Here is a 16276-nt window from a genome sequence, read left to right on the forward strand (position 1 = left end):
GTGCTTGTGGGATTTTCTGCCTCACGCACCCCAATAACGTGACTGGCTTTGCTCCCTATGCATCTTGACTGGGGTGAGTTAGGGGCACCATTTGCTGCTCTGCCTCAGGCAGAGAAACGTCTTGGGCCAGCCCTGCGATCCATACTGGATCAGACCAAGGGTCCATCTAGTCCAGCATTCTGCTCACACAGAGGCCAACCAGATGCCCATGGGAAACCCACAAGCAGGAGTGCAACAGCACCCTCCCAAAGTCTTCCTATGAAGCTGATTGGTGGGAGCTTCCGGACAGATAAAAGGAATTACTTCTTCACACAGTGCGTAGTTAAACTGTGGCATTCACTTACACAAGATGCAGTGACGGCCACCAGTTTGGGTGGCTTTAAAAGGGGGCTGGATAAATTCCTGGAGGAGGAGACTATCAATGGCTACTAGTCCTAATGGCTCTATGTTACCTCCAGTATCAGAGGCAGTACGTCTATGTACACCAGTTGCTGGGGAACATGGGTAGGAGGGTGCGGTTGCACTCATTTCCTGCTTGCGGGTTTCCCATTCGGGCAGCTGTTTGGCCACTGTGTGAACAAAATATGCTAGACTAGGCCGTCCCTTGGCCTGATCCACCATCAGGGCTCTCCTTCTGGACTTCTAGCAGGAGCTTTCTACATCATAGACCTGGTTTGCCAGGCCCCAGCTGGGGAGAGAAGGAAAAACGAAAAGCATCCAGAAATTGACCGAGAGCAGGGAGTGGAGTGCGGTAACTGAATCCCCCGGCTTCAGGAATGAACCCCACAGCTGGTGACAGCAGGCTGGGGGGAGGGGGGCATCCGAAACAACAATGTGGAGCAGGATACTAGCAGGAGGGCGGGCGGGGAAAGGAGATGCAGCCCGGGCCAGGCACAAAAGGAACGGGAAGCTGGCCTGAAAAACACATTCAGGCCAGACAATGGGGGAATGGGGGTGGAAAGTGATTTAGGCTGGAGCGGCCACAGCAGAGGGGAAAGTGACGGTGGTGCAGAGGGCAGTGAGGGAGCGGAGGGGGGGGGGCTGCTAAAGCAGAGATGGAGCGGCAGCACCCAGCAAAATGAATGACCTCAGACCCACTGCCTGGGAAAGGAATGTCCGTAGCCAAGACATTATCTCCTCATCTCGCAGATGCACATAACAGAAGGACCCATGATCCCAAATGGCTACTCTGCCTCTGTGTGTCTGTGTGCGCGTGCGGTATGTACTTGCTAGAAAAAAGGGAAGAAAAGCTGTGATTATTTTCTTCCCACTTGCAATTCTATCCACAGGAAAGGAATTTCCTCAAATTATCTCAGATCCAAGAAAACGCCTGCAAACTTTTTATTTCACCTAATTACATTCACAGGGAAGAGGGGTTGGGGGGGGGGGGGAACCCTATCCATTCTGGGAATAGTTAGTGAACGGGCAGGGCTCTTCCATACCAGCCTCCTTTGCTCTTGTTTTTCGTTAAAACTATTGTACATGTTCGCAAGAAGTGGATTCCTTGAGGATTTCAACCAACAGAAACTATCACAAAAGAAGCAGTTCCTTGGCTGTTTGGTGGTGTTTTTTGTTTTTTTTTGCAATAAATGAATAAAAATAAAATAAAAATGCCGCTATGCCACTGAGAAAGGTGCTCCATTGACTCTCAGCCCTGAAAATCAACTCAGGAGTGGGGTACACAGCCTGCGGTTTTGGTATGTGTGCACGTAGAGCGGGAAAGAATGCATCATGAGACTCTAACACAGCCTTCCTCAACCTGGGGCGCTCCAGATGTGTTGGACTGCATCTCCCAGAATGCCCCAGCCGGCTGGGGCATTCTGGGAGTTGTAGTCCAACACATCTGGAGCGCCTCAGGTTGAGGAAGGCTGCCTAACAGGTCTTATAAAAACACACAGTGTTGGGGGATCAAGTCTGCTTTTCGGAGGTCACACACACACACATGAACTCCTTCACTTTAAACCAGAGATGGACAACGTCCATATCTCCAGTGGCCATTCTATTTCCCAGACAAGGGTCTTTCAAGAATCTTTCTCTGAAAGGATCTCTCTCAAGATTTGAGTTTGCCCTAATTTCTCAGGGATTCCAGTCTCCCTCTCCCATAATACTAGAACCCAGTGGGGTCATCCCATGAAGCTGAATGGTGGGAGATTCAGGACAGATAAAAGGAAGGACTTCTTCACACAGTTAAACTATGTGAGATCCAGTGTGGTGTAGTGGCTAGTGTTGGACTGGGAGTCAGGAGATCCGGGTTCTAGTCCTCACACAGCCATGGAAGTTCACTGGGTGACTTTGGGCCAGTCACAGACACTCAGCCCAATCTACCTCACAGGGATGTTGCTGTAAGGATAAAATGGAGAGGAGGAGGATTATGCGTGCTGCCTTGGGTTCCTTGGAGGAAAAAAAGTGGGATATAAATGTAATATCGATTAAACTATGCAATTCCCTACCACAAGATGTGGTGATGGCCATCAATGTGGATGGCTTTAAAAGGGGGTTGGATAAATTCCTGGAGGAGGAGGCTATCAATGGCTACTAGCCCTGATGGCTAAGTGCAACCTCCAGTATCAGAGGCAGTAAGCCTTCGTACACCAGTTGCTGGAGAACAGGGGTGGGAGGGTGCTGTTGCACCGTGTCCTTCTTGTGAGTCCCTGATCGACATCTGTGTGAACGGAGTGCTGGGCTAGATGGACCCTTGGTTTAATCCAGTAGGGTTCTTCTAATGTTCTTAGGTCTCATTTGGGGAATGTTGTCCCCACCACCTTAATTTTCCACTTGTCGAAAAAGCTTCCCCTGCTGCTACTATTACTATTAGTATTTGTGGCATTTGTATACCACTGACTGTAGTAAAATCCCTCAGCAGTTCTGGCATTAAAGGCACATAAGCAGGGCTGGTGATGAAATGCCACCCCCTCAAGCAGAAATAGATTCTACTGCACAACTTCAGTCCCCACACAGGTTGGTCAGGTGCGTGTCTCCAAACAATGGAAAGGTTTGCAATTGAGGTACCTTCCAGCATGGCTGGGACATTACATTGAAGACCAAGAGAAACAAACAGTGCAATCCTATGCAATGGGACTTACTCCGAGATAAATGTGTATACAGGATTGAAACATAATAACCTTACAGGTGTACTCCTAGGCTTGTTTAGACAGAAAGAAGGCCTACAACTCCCAACATGCTCTAGTCTAAACATACATAGGATTGCACACTAAAATAGGGGTGAGGAACTGATGGCTCAGACCTTTGAGTAGTGTCATCTGACCCAGGCTGACAAATCATGGAATAGTAGAGTTGGAAGGAGCCTACTGTATAAGGCCATGCAGCCCAACCCCCTGATCAATGCAGGAATCCACCTGAAAGCATCCCTGACAGATGGCTGTCCAGCTGCCTCTTGAATGCCTCTAGTGTGGGAGAGACCACAACCTCCCTAGGTCATCACAATGTTGGCTCATATTCAGCTTGTGATCTACAACAATTCCAAGATCCTTCTCGCTTGTAGCATTGCTGAGCCAAGTATCCCCTATCTTATAACTGTGCATTTGGTTTCTTTTTCCTAGGTGTAGAACTTGGCATTTATCCCTATTAAATTTCATTCTGTTGTTTTCAGCCCAACATCTTTGACTAGAGAACTGGAAAATAAACTATTTTAAGGAACAGAGTGTGGCATTTTGCTTCCTGTCTTCCCAACTCATTCGTTAACATGGTCTTTCAGCAAAACTAGTTGTGACTTTAAAGTAGAGAGAATCTCTTGTCTCTCACAATTTTTTTTTCTCCTCATGCATGAGACTGGACATTCTTTCTTACCCTTTTTAAAAACTTACTTTAACTAAAACATGATAGGGGATTGTGTGCGCACATGTGTGTGTCTGTATATGTATAAGAGTCAGAGATATAAGTCACTTCAGGGGATTCTAGTTGTCCTTTCTTTACCCCAAGTAACTTTTGGCAGTGAAGGCGGGGTGTGTGTGTGATCCAAACTGCACATTCTCAGCAGCACAAATAAGGAAAACATTAAAGAGCCAACAGTTTCCTGCCCTTTAAGGACGTCCAAAATCGGCCGCCTGAGGAAGCGGCCTTATTTTGCCTCAAGCTTCAGCCAGTCCTAAACAATGATTGGAAAACCTTCACAGCACCTCTTCCCGGCAGAGTGACGAGATGCAACATCTCAGGAGCATCGGAACAGAGGTAGCTGCCTTATACTGAGACAGAACCTTGATCCTTCTAGCCCAGTATTGTCGAACACTGACTGGCAGCAGCTCACCAGGGATTCAGGCACGAGTTTTTCTAGCCCTACCTGGACAAAGAACCTAGGAACCTACTACATGCAAAGCAGGTGTTCTGTCCCTGAGCCACAGAGCCTCTTCCTCTCCTACGACCCCCTGCCTCAATAATGGAATCAGCCTACTTCCAGCTTCTTTGTAGGAAGTCAGGGACGTTAGATACACTAATAATAATAATAATAATAATAATAATAATAATAATAATAATAATAATTTTATTACCCGCCTCTCCCTCTGGATAAGAGCAGGCAACAACACTAAATAAAATATAATACAGAGGTACAAAGCAATATCCATCTCGGCTCTGTATTCCAACCCTCCCAAACGCATGCGCATGGACACACCCATGGCCTGCTTCTTACCCAGATGCTTGGCTCGCTCCTCTCGCCGCTCCCGGGCCAGTTTGTGTCTGGCTTGAGCCTTCTGGGTATCTGGGAGAGACAGAGAGGGAGAGACAGTCAGAAATCCCATGCACAAGCCCACCACCTTCATGATACTGGCCAAGTCCTCCTCATGTTTTTGGCAGTCTTCTAAATCATTGGTCTTCAACTGGTGAGGGGGACAGGCACCCCCACAAAACTAGGTCTCAACCTGACCTGAAGTGGGTCACACCACTGGTATCGTTGACATGCTTTTGTTTGGATGGTTTTTTTAAAAAAAAAACAAAGAACAAGCAAAAATAAAACAATAAAAGTATACAGAGAGAAGTAAACCAGGAAGTGGGTAGAGAAACGCAAGCAAGAAAGAGGAACACCAGATAGAGAGAGACCAAAAATGGTTTTATTACCTTTGGTAATAAAAACTGGGACTCATGACTGGTTGAAATAGGTACAAAATCATTAAAGGTTGTTGATGGGTGTTTAAGATCACAATTGTGCCAATCGCCAAGCCTACTTCTCCAGCCCCAAATTAGTAGGCCAGCCCGAGACGCCATGACACGATACATCAGTGGTGGGGAGTTTATGGCCCTCCAAATGTTTTGGCCTACAACTCCCAACAGCCCGAGCTGGCATAGCCAATGATGAGGGATCATGGGAGTTGCAGGCCAAAAATAAAATAAAATCTGCAGAGCCACGAGTTGCCCACCCTTGCTATATGTACCAAACAGCAGGCTGTGGGGAAGGGCTGGTAAAGAAACCAACAGAATTTACAGGCCTGCATTTTTTTTCCAGCCAGCCTGCCAAGAGGCTACTAGTCCAGGTTTCCACGCAGGAAGGGAAGCCCCCTCCGCCACAGTCAGCATCGAAACACAGGCTAATAACTTCTTAGCAGGCTAATTAAAAAAAAAACTGCATTTCTGAGCTGGTCCGGAAGAAGGGGCTTTCCTTCCTCCTCAGCTAGCACTGATCCAAATGGGTTGGCAGAGGAGGGAAGGAGAGATCCGTCCCTCCTCCGCCACCCCACTCACTCGCCTGCATGGAATTCCTAGTCACCTAGGATGACCAGGCAAGTTGTTACAGAAGGCTCTGTAGGGTGATCAGTTGGCTCCTTCCATTGCTCTTTTATTGATTTTCTCATCACAGTTTTAAAAAATGGCTTTATTATATTTTTATACTTTTTATTGCTGGCTGCCTTGAACGTTTTGTAACAAATGGTAAGATAGAAATATTTTAAATAAATAAAATACGCCAGTCTCTCTAGCATATCAGGGAGGAGGGCTTAGCTTAGACTTTCCTCCAACATGGTATTTTCCCCCTATGCGCTAGCAATGCTTTATGCAGGGGAACAGTCAAAACACACACCGTCCGCAGAACTGCAGACTGAGATAGTGCAGCCCAGCAACAGATGAAACATGTGGAGTTTCTCCTTTAACTCACTAGCAAATGGCTGTGAGTAGCTGAGGTGGACAAAGGGCGATCATTCTGCTGTTGTCACAGGAGGCGGCTGAAGAGCCCTTTACTCACCCTCTTGTGAGTCAGTGAGAGAAGCGAAAAGTTGACTAACCCACCAGCCTTTGCTACTCTGGTCTAAATAGGGCCCCTATTAAATAGAAAAAGCCTAGCGCTCGGCCAAGGGTCTAACTTCTGCGAGCCAACTACACACCCACCCAAATACTGCAATAAAAATAAACATCTGTGCTTTTAATCCCTTTTATCTGACATTGTGTATTTATTCCAATTGCCCAGTGTGGCTGCTTTGGATTCTTGGAGGTTGGGGAATGGTTTAAACAAAGCGTAACCAGTTCTGTCTACATCGGCCGTGTCCTGCAGAAAACCAGGAGGGCTCATGGTTAGGAACGTAAGGAGCGCTATGCTGGGTCAGACGGTCAGTCCCTCTAACTTAATATTGTCTATGGGATGATTGAGGACTGCACAATAATTTCATGTGACCAGGGCTGTGGAGTCAGCACATAAAACCTCCAACTCTGACTCCTTTATGCATGGCACCTCTGACTCCTTTAATTATATATTGATATAGGAAATAAATTTCCTATATATTTCCTACATCAACTGCAAGCACACAACTTTTTAGAACCCTAACCTGTTAAAGACCCGGGGCTAAAGGCTATAGCTAAGACATTCTGGGTTTTTTAAATTTTATTTATTAAAGAAGCCCAAAAATAAAAACAATGAGGTTATATTTTTATTTATTTATTTATTTAATTGCATTTATATCGCCCTATAGCCGAAGTTCTCTGGGCAGTTTATCAAAAGACTATAGAGTATAAAGTAATAGGATATGAAACTATAAAAGAAAATCAGGAACAACTTTCTCTACTAGTTCAAAAATCTAAAGTATATACTTTGATATCAAAGTCAAAACTACAAAAAAGTAAAAAAACAATTGAACACCTAAAACAACTTAACAAATGACCATTTTAAAAGAAATGAACTCAGTTAGGTACATAAGTAACATAAACCTTTTTCGAGATGAAAGTATCATTTGAATATAAAATTCAAGTGAATATACATATCGCAACTCTATATACAATTTAAATTTATTAGGAGTTGGAGTTGGTACATTTTTACTGACTCTGACTCCAGTAACCCAAGAATTGCTTCCGACTCGGACTCCACGACTCTGACTCCACAGCCCTGCATGTGACCTTCCCTTAATTTTACGCAGGTAGCAGAAGCTCGGAGGGAGAGAAGGAGGGCAGGAGGGGAAAACTACGGGGCTGAAACAGGGCAATGGAAAAGGGGAATCCCTCTGCAAGCGATCAGTTCAAACCTCTGGCACGGAGGCGAGGGAGCCAAAAAGGGGATAGAGTTGTCCCTTACGGACAATGCTATAGCGAGGGCCCTATTCACACCAGGGACTTACGGGGACTTAACCGTGAAGTATATTACCTACAGCAACATGGGGGAAGTGCTTTATTTTTCTGCAGAAATTTTTCCGTTTCATAAGTTCACTAGTAAGAACGAATGCATGTGAATACAGTATCAGGCGCGCCTGGCAGTTTTAAAGCGGTAATCAGAATTTTCCAGGTGATTATCCCTAGCGAGTCTGTGAAGGAAAACATTTCTGTCATTGAAACATATATCTGTCTCGGTGTGAAATGGGACTAATTACAGTGATGGCGAAACCGAAGGTGCCCCTAAAAACCTAAGTGGAAGAGAGTTGAACTCTGTTCAAAATAAATGAGTGGTTGTCAGCATATCATGCACAGTACTTGAGGTTGCTAAATTTTACTGAGTGTGTCAACAGTTTTCAGTAGCTTTGTTTTTTTTCTTAAATTTAAACAATGAAAGACAAGTACATGCTGTTATCTTTAATTTTTGCACACATATTCCAATAAATATTTCTACACAATTTACCACAGTGTATAGAAGATCCCCCCCGTGGTCCTTGCAATATACAAGCCTGTCCTACAGGCCAAACCCTTTGTAATTATGATTCAAACGACTTGGTGAGTTATCCTCAGTTAATTAAACGGTAATTAATTAATCCAGGATTAGCTGGAGTGCGTGCAGCTGCCATTTTGAATACGCAACCTCTAATCGGGGCAATCGGGGGTTGTGGAGTGGCATGCAATCCTGGGCATTGTGGGAAAATCAAGGGTTAAACAATCCACACTTAACCCAAATGAGTATCAAGTAGGGGCTGTTTAACCCTCAGAAATGTGAGTTGTTTAGCTTTTGATTAACCCACAAAGGTCAGGTTCGCACAATACACCACAATCCCTGATCACCCTGATTAAAGATTGCATATTCAAAACAGCGGCTGCACATGCCCCACATGTGCTGCAGTTAATCATGGGTTAATTAACCCATGATAACCTGCTGTGTCATATGAACCAGGTCACTGCAGCCCTACCTATTGCTTCCCCCACAAGAAAGCAAACATTCCAGGGAGTCATGTCAAGATAGGATTGTCACCGGACCAGGTTTCTGATCAGACCTGGTCAGCTTTAGCTTTCAGGCACCATGCAAATCCCACAAACATACCTTGTTTATTCCGGGGGCTCACAGGGCCCTGGGCAGGGGAAGGCTGTTCACCCTTGGGTGACGGTCGGGCACTTTCTTGGAGGCGTGTTTCTTCTGGAGGAGGTGGCGTCGGAGCACCTATAGGTGGAGGGCGGTCACTCTTAGGGGGCAGGGTCTCCACAGCGGGAAGCGTCGTGGCAGGCAGGGGGCTGGCCTGGTTAGTCTGAAGGGAAGGCTTAGCTTCAGCCGGGGTCACTGTAGCAGTATTGACGCCAGGGCGTCCATTTTGGGTAGGCGATGTGGCTCCTGTAGTAGCAGCCGCAGATGGCAGAGGAGTGGCTGATCGTGCGGGGGCAGAGGGAGACTGGTCGCATTGGGGTGTTCCTGTCTCCCTCGTGAGGGGCACTGTGGTGGGCGAAGGGCTAGTCCGTTCACTCAGGGGGTGCTGTGTCACTTCCGGGAGGGTCCCTTTTGAGTCTGTAAGACAGAAGGAGGCAAGAGTGTTTATGAGCAAACGTCAAATATCTGCATGCCCTCCTCTGCCCCTGAGCGCATCTTCAAACGCAGCCTCTCCAGTGTTAAGCGCATCCTGAGGTGAGGGTGCCAGGCACAGCCAATGCGAAATAAACAGCTACTGTGGGTGCTCAGACCCGGGAACCTGGCATAGCCAAATGTGGCAAGGATCATTTTACAGGGCCCGTGTATAGCTGCCATCGTGGGGGTTGCTTCCCCTACCTCTGACAACATTCGCGTGCCACAAGCGACCGCCTCGCTGGCAAAGAAAGCTCTCTTGAGGCTGACTTGCTCTTTGCTTTCGTAAGAGTTCCTGAGGAAGCTCTTTCAGAGTTTCAGTCCTTTAACTGTTAAATGGAAATGGAGGGCTTCAAACGCGTTGTGGGATCCCATTTCCCACCCCCAACAGCAGTTCCCTCGAGACAGCACATGAATGGATGTGGACCAGAGAGAGAGAGACTCAGTCTCCGTTACATAATTCACCACCGTCCCCAATACATGCATGCGCGCGCGTGCGCGCACACACACACACCCCTCCCTCGCAGCAGCGTCCTTCGCAGACAACAATTAACTAATGCAACAAGAATGTCCAGCGTGAGACCTGGAGAACGCCAAGGAAGCACGGCTGTAAACGCTTGCCCTGCCTCAGTCTGTGGGAGGCTCCGTGGCTGACTTCGATAGGAAGGAAGACAGGCATGAGGCAGAGCGGCTGGGCTGAGGCAGGCAGTCAAGGGAGGAGAGAGAGAGGAGGCCCGGGGATGGCGTAGCAAGAGCAGGGAGGAAAGGCCTGTGGCGGCTCGCAGCCCAAAGCGTCCCAACGAAGAGCTCCCAGCACTATCCATCAAGCGGCACCGACCGTGCACCCCTTCCGTCTCCCCCCCACAATAATTGTTTTGTTTTGGTGGGGGGGGATGATGGAAGTCAGGGTGGAGAACGTGGGGAGGTTACAAGCGGAAGACGGCAAAGTCTGGGACGTTGTTAAATTCTGTGAGCGAGGCAGGGCCCTTGCGCGAAAAAAAAAAGCCTCGTCCGGAAGCACCCAAAATATGCCGTGCCAAGCGATGATTTTTGGATGGAGAAAGTGGGGTTTGAGATCACCCCACTCTGAACAGGCCCACCAAAAGGTCAGCTTCCAAAAGCCGTGCAAAACAAATGCCTCTTTTGTTTTCCTTCTGTTGTGGTTGTGCGTTTTAATGCCTTTGGTTTATTATTGTTTTCATCGCATTTCATTTAGGATTGTAAGCCGGCTCAAGTGCCATTTTCCTTGGTAGAAAGGCAGGATCCAAATCCAGTAAATAAATTAAGGGCGCAATCCTAGGCGTGTTGAGACAGACAAAAGCCTTACAACTCCCAGCACACCCCAGCCAACATAGCAATTACAATAAAGGCCCTGCACTTAGTTGTTGACTATTTTACCTCAGGTAGCAAAGGTAAAACAATCAGAAATGCCGGGGATTGAACTTGGGTCCTTTTGCATTTCAACCAGCGGCTCTACCACTGAGCTACGGGCCCTTCTGCAGCAGACCACGCCCTCCACTTCCCTATTTTTCTTTTCTAGCTGCCTCAATATTTCGTGGGTCCGGGATGCCACGGAGCCCTTTCAAATGGGGGCGGCATGGGCTGCCTCCCCTCTGAGTTTTCTAAATGTTTTCCATTTCTGCATCCTTTGGTGTTCACCTGATCGTGCTGTTATCTCCCTCTTGTTTTCCTGTGAGTCTGATTTGACAGCCTTGAAACTTTTGAGACCTGAGAGCCACTCAGGTCTCAAAATGCGAGAGCCCAAATATGCATCCGGTGACTCAATTCTTAATTTCTTGCCATGCATTTGCAGTGTGGTAGTGCTGCAGCCCACCTCAGCTCAGACCTCGACCAAGGCATGCATTCCGACCCACCAAAGATTTAAGCAAGTATGAGACACTTTAGTAAGCTGCGGGTCATAGTGTTGGAGGCGCAGGAGATCATATGCATTGAGAGCCAGTGTGTAGTGGTTAAAGTGTTGGACTGGGACGCGGGAGATCTGAGTTTTAGTCCCCAGTTGGCCATGAAGCTCACTGGGTGACTTTGGACCAGCCACTGACTCAGAGTTGTTGTGAAGATAACATGGAGAGGAGAAGGAGGACCATGAAAGTCATCTTGGGTTGCTTGCAAGAGCAAAATGCAAGCAACACATTATATAAATGTAATAACAACAACAACAACAACAACAACAACCAGGTATCTTATATAAGAATACAGTAATGTAAGGCTTCTTACTCAAGATTTACCAGACTGATTTTGCTCATTTTTGTTTTAGACTGAAGCTTGAGCAGCGTAGATGTACAGAAAATTTTGGAAGTTTGTGTTCAAAGCTTGAGTTTTAATAGCCAAACCGTATGTTTCTGTGCCCCGGCCAGGAGCCTCAGGCAGTTGGGGAACTACAACTCCCACGTAGCTCTGCACCATGCAGGGAGAAAACACAAATGTGGGGACGGATGGAGTCAAGCCCACTCTTGAAGCGGCCATATTGGCATTAGGAATAGTGGTGGTGGTGGTGGAGGAGGAGGCGGCGGCGGCGGCGAACACTCTGAGGCGATGGCAGTAGAGGAAAGGAAGCAGCCCTGGGAAAAGTCAAGTTTTAAAATGTGGGGGGAAGAGGGAGGGATGCGGGCTTGAGGGCAAGAAGCAAATGCCATTCAGTGGCAACGGCTGCAAGAAAGCAAGGGCCAAAAGTCCTCGGTTGCGTTGAAGGAAAGTCACTGCCATATAGCTTCTGGAGGAGTCAAGGAACAGTTTATTTCTCCCTCAGACTACTAGCGCTCATGGAGACATGGGCTTTACACTACTACGAGGAGAAACAAGATTGAAAGACAAGACTGGGCAAGGCCATGGGTAACTCTAAAGGTAAAGAGAGTGAGTTTGTATCAGAGACAGAAGGGCTGGAACTCCAGCGAGCAGACAATATGTTCTACATAGTATCAAACACCATGGAGAAATTTAACAATTTTGAGGTATTTTCCCTCTTATCCTCCTGATATGGACGAATCTTCTGCAACCTGGTGCCCTCCAGATGTGTTGCACTGCAACTCCCATCATTCCCAGCCAGCATGGCCATTGGCTGTCCAACACAACTGAGGTGCACTGATTTGGGGAAAGCGGACCTAGATAATTCTCCAGAGCCGATATGCCATTTCAGTCCAATAGCCAGATGTGACGCATTCTCCTCGGACAGCCAACACTTCCAGGTAGCTCACTAGTTCCCAGTTCAAATCCCCAGTAGCAGGAAACCACTGCACGATAACTGGCTCGCCAGGCTTGCAAGGGTCCAAGACATCCATCACTAGAGATGGTATGGTGAAAGAATGGCAGGTGGTCCAAAAACAACACACACCCCCAAAGCCCTGTAACACTACAACGATCAGCCCTCGAAGGGTTATTTTTGTGCCTAGGAGTCACATGCTGCGGGAGGCTTCTGGAATGCACATCTCTTGGCCTTGCTGGTGACTAAGTTGTTATGCTTCTGTTTTCTTTATCCACAGCAAGGATAATTTGCTTGCGGAATCTCAAATGCATTTCGCTAAACATACCTCTCACTTTGCAGGTATTCCTGGTCTGAGTCACCTCCTTGTTCCTGCTCCCTGTGCCACAGCACTTGAGCATCGTAAGACCAGAAGAAGTGCCCTGTTGAATCACATCAAAGGCCCATCTGCCCCAGCATTTTGTTCACCCTATGGCCAACCAGTCACCTGTAGGAAGCCTATAAGCAGGGCGAGTGCAACAGGTTCCTGCTCATATTCCCCATCAACTGATATATGGAGACATATTGCCCCTGATACTGGAGGTAATATATAGCCATTGACTAGTAGCCGTTGATAGCCCTATCATCCATGAATTTGCCTAATCCTCTTTAAAGCCATGTAAGCAACAACGAGTACAGGAAGGGGCAGGTTTAACTTCCTTCCCCACAAATGTAGGCCACCACCAGTTAACATATCAACAGGCCTGAAACATGGATGGCTGCTCCCTCATATGTAGTTTGGCCTTTAGATTGCAAACGCTTCAAGGCAGGGACCTGTCTTTACATGTATGGCATCCTGCCAGCGGAAGCTGGTGGCTCCAGGTCCCGGTCATAAGAACGTAAGGAGAGCCCTGCTGGATCAGACCAAGAGCCCATCTAGCCCAGCACTCTGTTCACACAGTGGCCAACCAGCTGTCAACCAGGGACCCACAACCAGGACACGGTGCAACAGCAGCCTCCCACCCATATTCCCCAGCAACCCTCAGAACGCTAAAGGAGCAATGAAACTCGGCGCAGATTCACTGCCCCACTGACATCGAAGCCACCAGCATCCACTGAATTCTGCATTGTGCCATGTACACTCATGAGACTGTATCATACTATCAACAGTGGCAAAGACAGTCAAGCAAACACCCTAGGAAGCCACTTCGTACCAGATCAGAGGCTCTGCCCATCCAGCCCAGTACTGCCTCTTCTGAGTGGCAGCAGGGTCTCCAGGGACTCTCTCCATGCGAACCATGTGCTCATGCCCGGAGCTACGGTCCTCCAACCTTGCCATTCAAAACAGGCACACAGCCAATAGAGGAGAGGCAATCAATCATCCCATATTTTCCATTATCCCAATCGCCGTCACTTTAAACCTTTAACCACCATCATGTAATTAGTGGGTACAAGCTGCACGGTCAACAGTAACGCTCTGTTGGGTAATGATGGATGGTGTCTATCCATGGAGGAGACAAAAGGATCTCAGCAGACGGAAAGCAAAGAGAGGAGAAGGTGGAAACGGGCAGCGGAGAGGAACTGCGGAGTGGCAAGATGGACAGGAATGGCGGTTGGCAAGGAGACCCGGAGACAACTTGTCCTCGAAGTTTTTGAAAAACAGATCCCTAAAGGCTTAGCAAGTTTCCTCTTTAGCGTCTTTTCTGAAGGCAGCTTTCTCTTTCACAGCCGAAACAGTGAACTGTGCCATCCAGGAGTGCAACGCTGGGAGTGCCGGGGGTTTCCTGTGCTGTCATGATTCGCGTTCCGTCTAACGAAGCTGCTCTTCCAAGTCCTGCACGTTGGGGCTCACGCCGCAGCTCCTGCCGAGTATCAAGATGACTCAGTGCAATTTTAAGGAACTTAACCGTTGCTTGAGACTATTGGACAGCTGGGGGAGGGGAGGGATTGTGAAAAGAAAGTCCACCAAAGCTCTTCTCTGCACTCCAGCAGTACCTGACTGTCACTTGGCCAGGAATGCTGAAAAGGGTCTTTTCTGTAGCTGAGCCAAGGCCCTTTCTACACCTAAGGGTGTAAAGGAACGCAGGGGAGACAATCTCGGGATTTCCGGCTTCCAGGATCGCCGCCCTGCATCCAGATGGCCGCGCAAAATCCCAGAAGTGAAGAGGGACGCTGCACCCATCATTTTTAAAAACAACAACACAGGACCTGGGAGTGCAATTGCGCTCCAGTGAAATGCAAGTTCAAAAAACATAAACAAAAAAGACCTGACCCTCACTCTCCACCACCACCCCGGGCCTGGCTCCGTCCCTCTGCTGACCCCCACTGCTCACGTAGAGGAGGGAAGAAGCCGGGACAGGAACCCACACTGCCCGCGGTCCGTGGGATCGTCCTGGGACCACAGGTAAAACCAGGATAACCGAGGTCTTGGTTATCCCTGGGAAATTGAGGGATCGTCCCTGCCTACTCCCAGGAACGCCCATTTGGGACGATCCCTGGGACGCACCCAGGAAAAATCGAAGGAGTAGAAAGAGCCCAAGACTTAATCGAGAGAGGGCCTAGCTGCCTCTTCTGGATACACCGGGAGGGAGGGACGTGAAGGCACTTGCTTGCTGGGACCGGCATTTTGCATCCCTTCTCCCTACCTGCAAGGTTCCCTCACACACACACACGTTTGTAACTGAGGAGAAAGAAAGTTCTTCCGACTCTGTTGCAGTATATTCTTGGAAGCACTGCCAGGACCTCCTGCCCTCTGCCCAAGATTGCTGGCAGTGTATGCAGAGACACTGACACACAAAGATGTAACGACCTTTTTCCTTCCTTCTTTGACACTTGCTGCAACGCAGGTTGCTGGCAAGGACAAAGCACAGCAGGTTTTACAAAGTCGCCAAAAGAAATAACGTGTCTGTGAGCACGGCAGTGACGTTTTCTTTCTTTCTCTTTCAGAAATATATTCATTGGTTTTCAAAATGCAGTAGGCCCTCCACACCCCGCAAGGGGCCCTGGAGTATATATTTTTTAAAAAACAAAACATATAGGAATATGGAACTCCAACACCACTACAATGATGAGCAGAACAATAATAAAATCTGAGCATTTCATTCAGTTTCAGTTTCTTTAAGTCCAGCCACTCTAGAAAGCAAAGCCACCAAGAACAAATGCAAATACAATCTCGGTGAAAATCTTGGTGAAAATCGGTCTGAAATAAAAACGTATTAAAACCTGCTTAAAAGACATGAGAGAAAAGGCCTTTTTAAAAATGGTCTCACATTATGTATCTCGTGCTGAGAAAGGCTGACCTCCCTTCTTGGTGGACATACAAAAAAGGCCTCCATATAACGCTCTCCGTTATGAGAGTGGGAAATCCTTTAAGTAACTTGATCCCAAACCTTTAAGGGCTTTAAAGATTAATACCAGTACTTTGAAATGGGCTGGGAAGCAAACCTACATGCCCAGGTTTCGGCGGTGACCAGGAGTGCATTTGCACAGCTGAGGCTAGTGTGCCAAATGTGGCCCTTCCTGGAGACTTCTGTTCTGGCCATGGTTACACATCCCTTAGTTACATCCCGTTTGGACTACTCTGTATGCACTCTGTATGGGGCTGCCCTTGAAAACTGTTCAGAAACTTCAGTCCAGAATGCTGTGTCCAGACTGTTGATCAGAGCCAGGTATGGGGAGCACACAACTCTCTTGTTACAACAGCTTCACTGGGTGGAATTCAAAGTGCTGGATATGACCTATCAAGCCCTATTTGTCTTGGGACCAGACTACCTTCTCCCATTCAAGCCTGCCTAGTCTGTAACATCTTCTGGAGAGGCCCTTTTTTGAGACCACGACCATCAGGCACACTGATAGGGACACGATGGAGAGTCTTCTCAGTAGCAGCTCACTAGCTGTGG

The 16276-nt window shown here is 47.7% G+C and overlaps 1 protein-coding gene across 2 annotated transcripts in view; it reads right to left on the reverse strand.

Moving 5' to 3' along the window:
* Nucleotides 1-16276, reverse strand: part of MAP7D1 (MAP7 domain containing 1) — a 79787-nt gene that overhangs the window by 35899 nt on the left and 27612 nt on the right. For both annotated transcript variants that reach the window (XM_063139931.1, XM_063139932.1), the window contains exons 2-3: nt 8672-9127; nt 4646-4714 (exon numbers count right to left, since the gene is read on the reverse strand). In XM_063139931.1, the coding sequence (XP_062996001.1) occupies nt 4646-4714; nt 8672-9127 (525 nt within the window). The remainder of the gene's footprint in view (nt 1-4645; nt 4715-8671; nt 9128-16276) is intronic.

This window comes from Elgaria multicarinata, chromosome 13, assembly GCF_023053635.1.
Source record: "Elgaria multicarinata webbii isolate HBS135686 ecotype San Diego chromosome 13, rElgMul1.1.pri, whole genome shotgun sequence".
In the NCBI taxonomy this organism is placed as follows: Eukaryota; Metazoa; Chordata; class Lepidosauria; order Squamata; family Anguidae; genus Elgaria; species Elgaria multicarinata.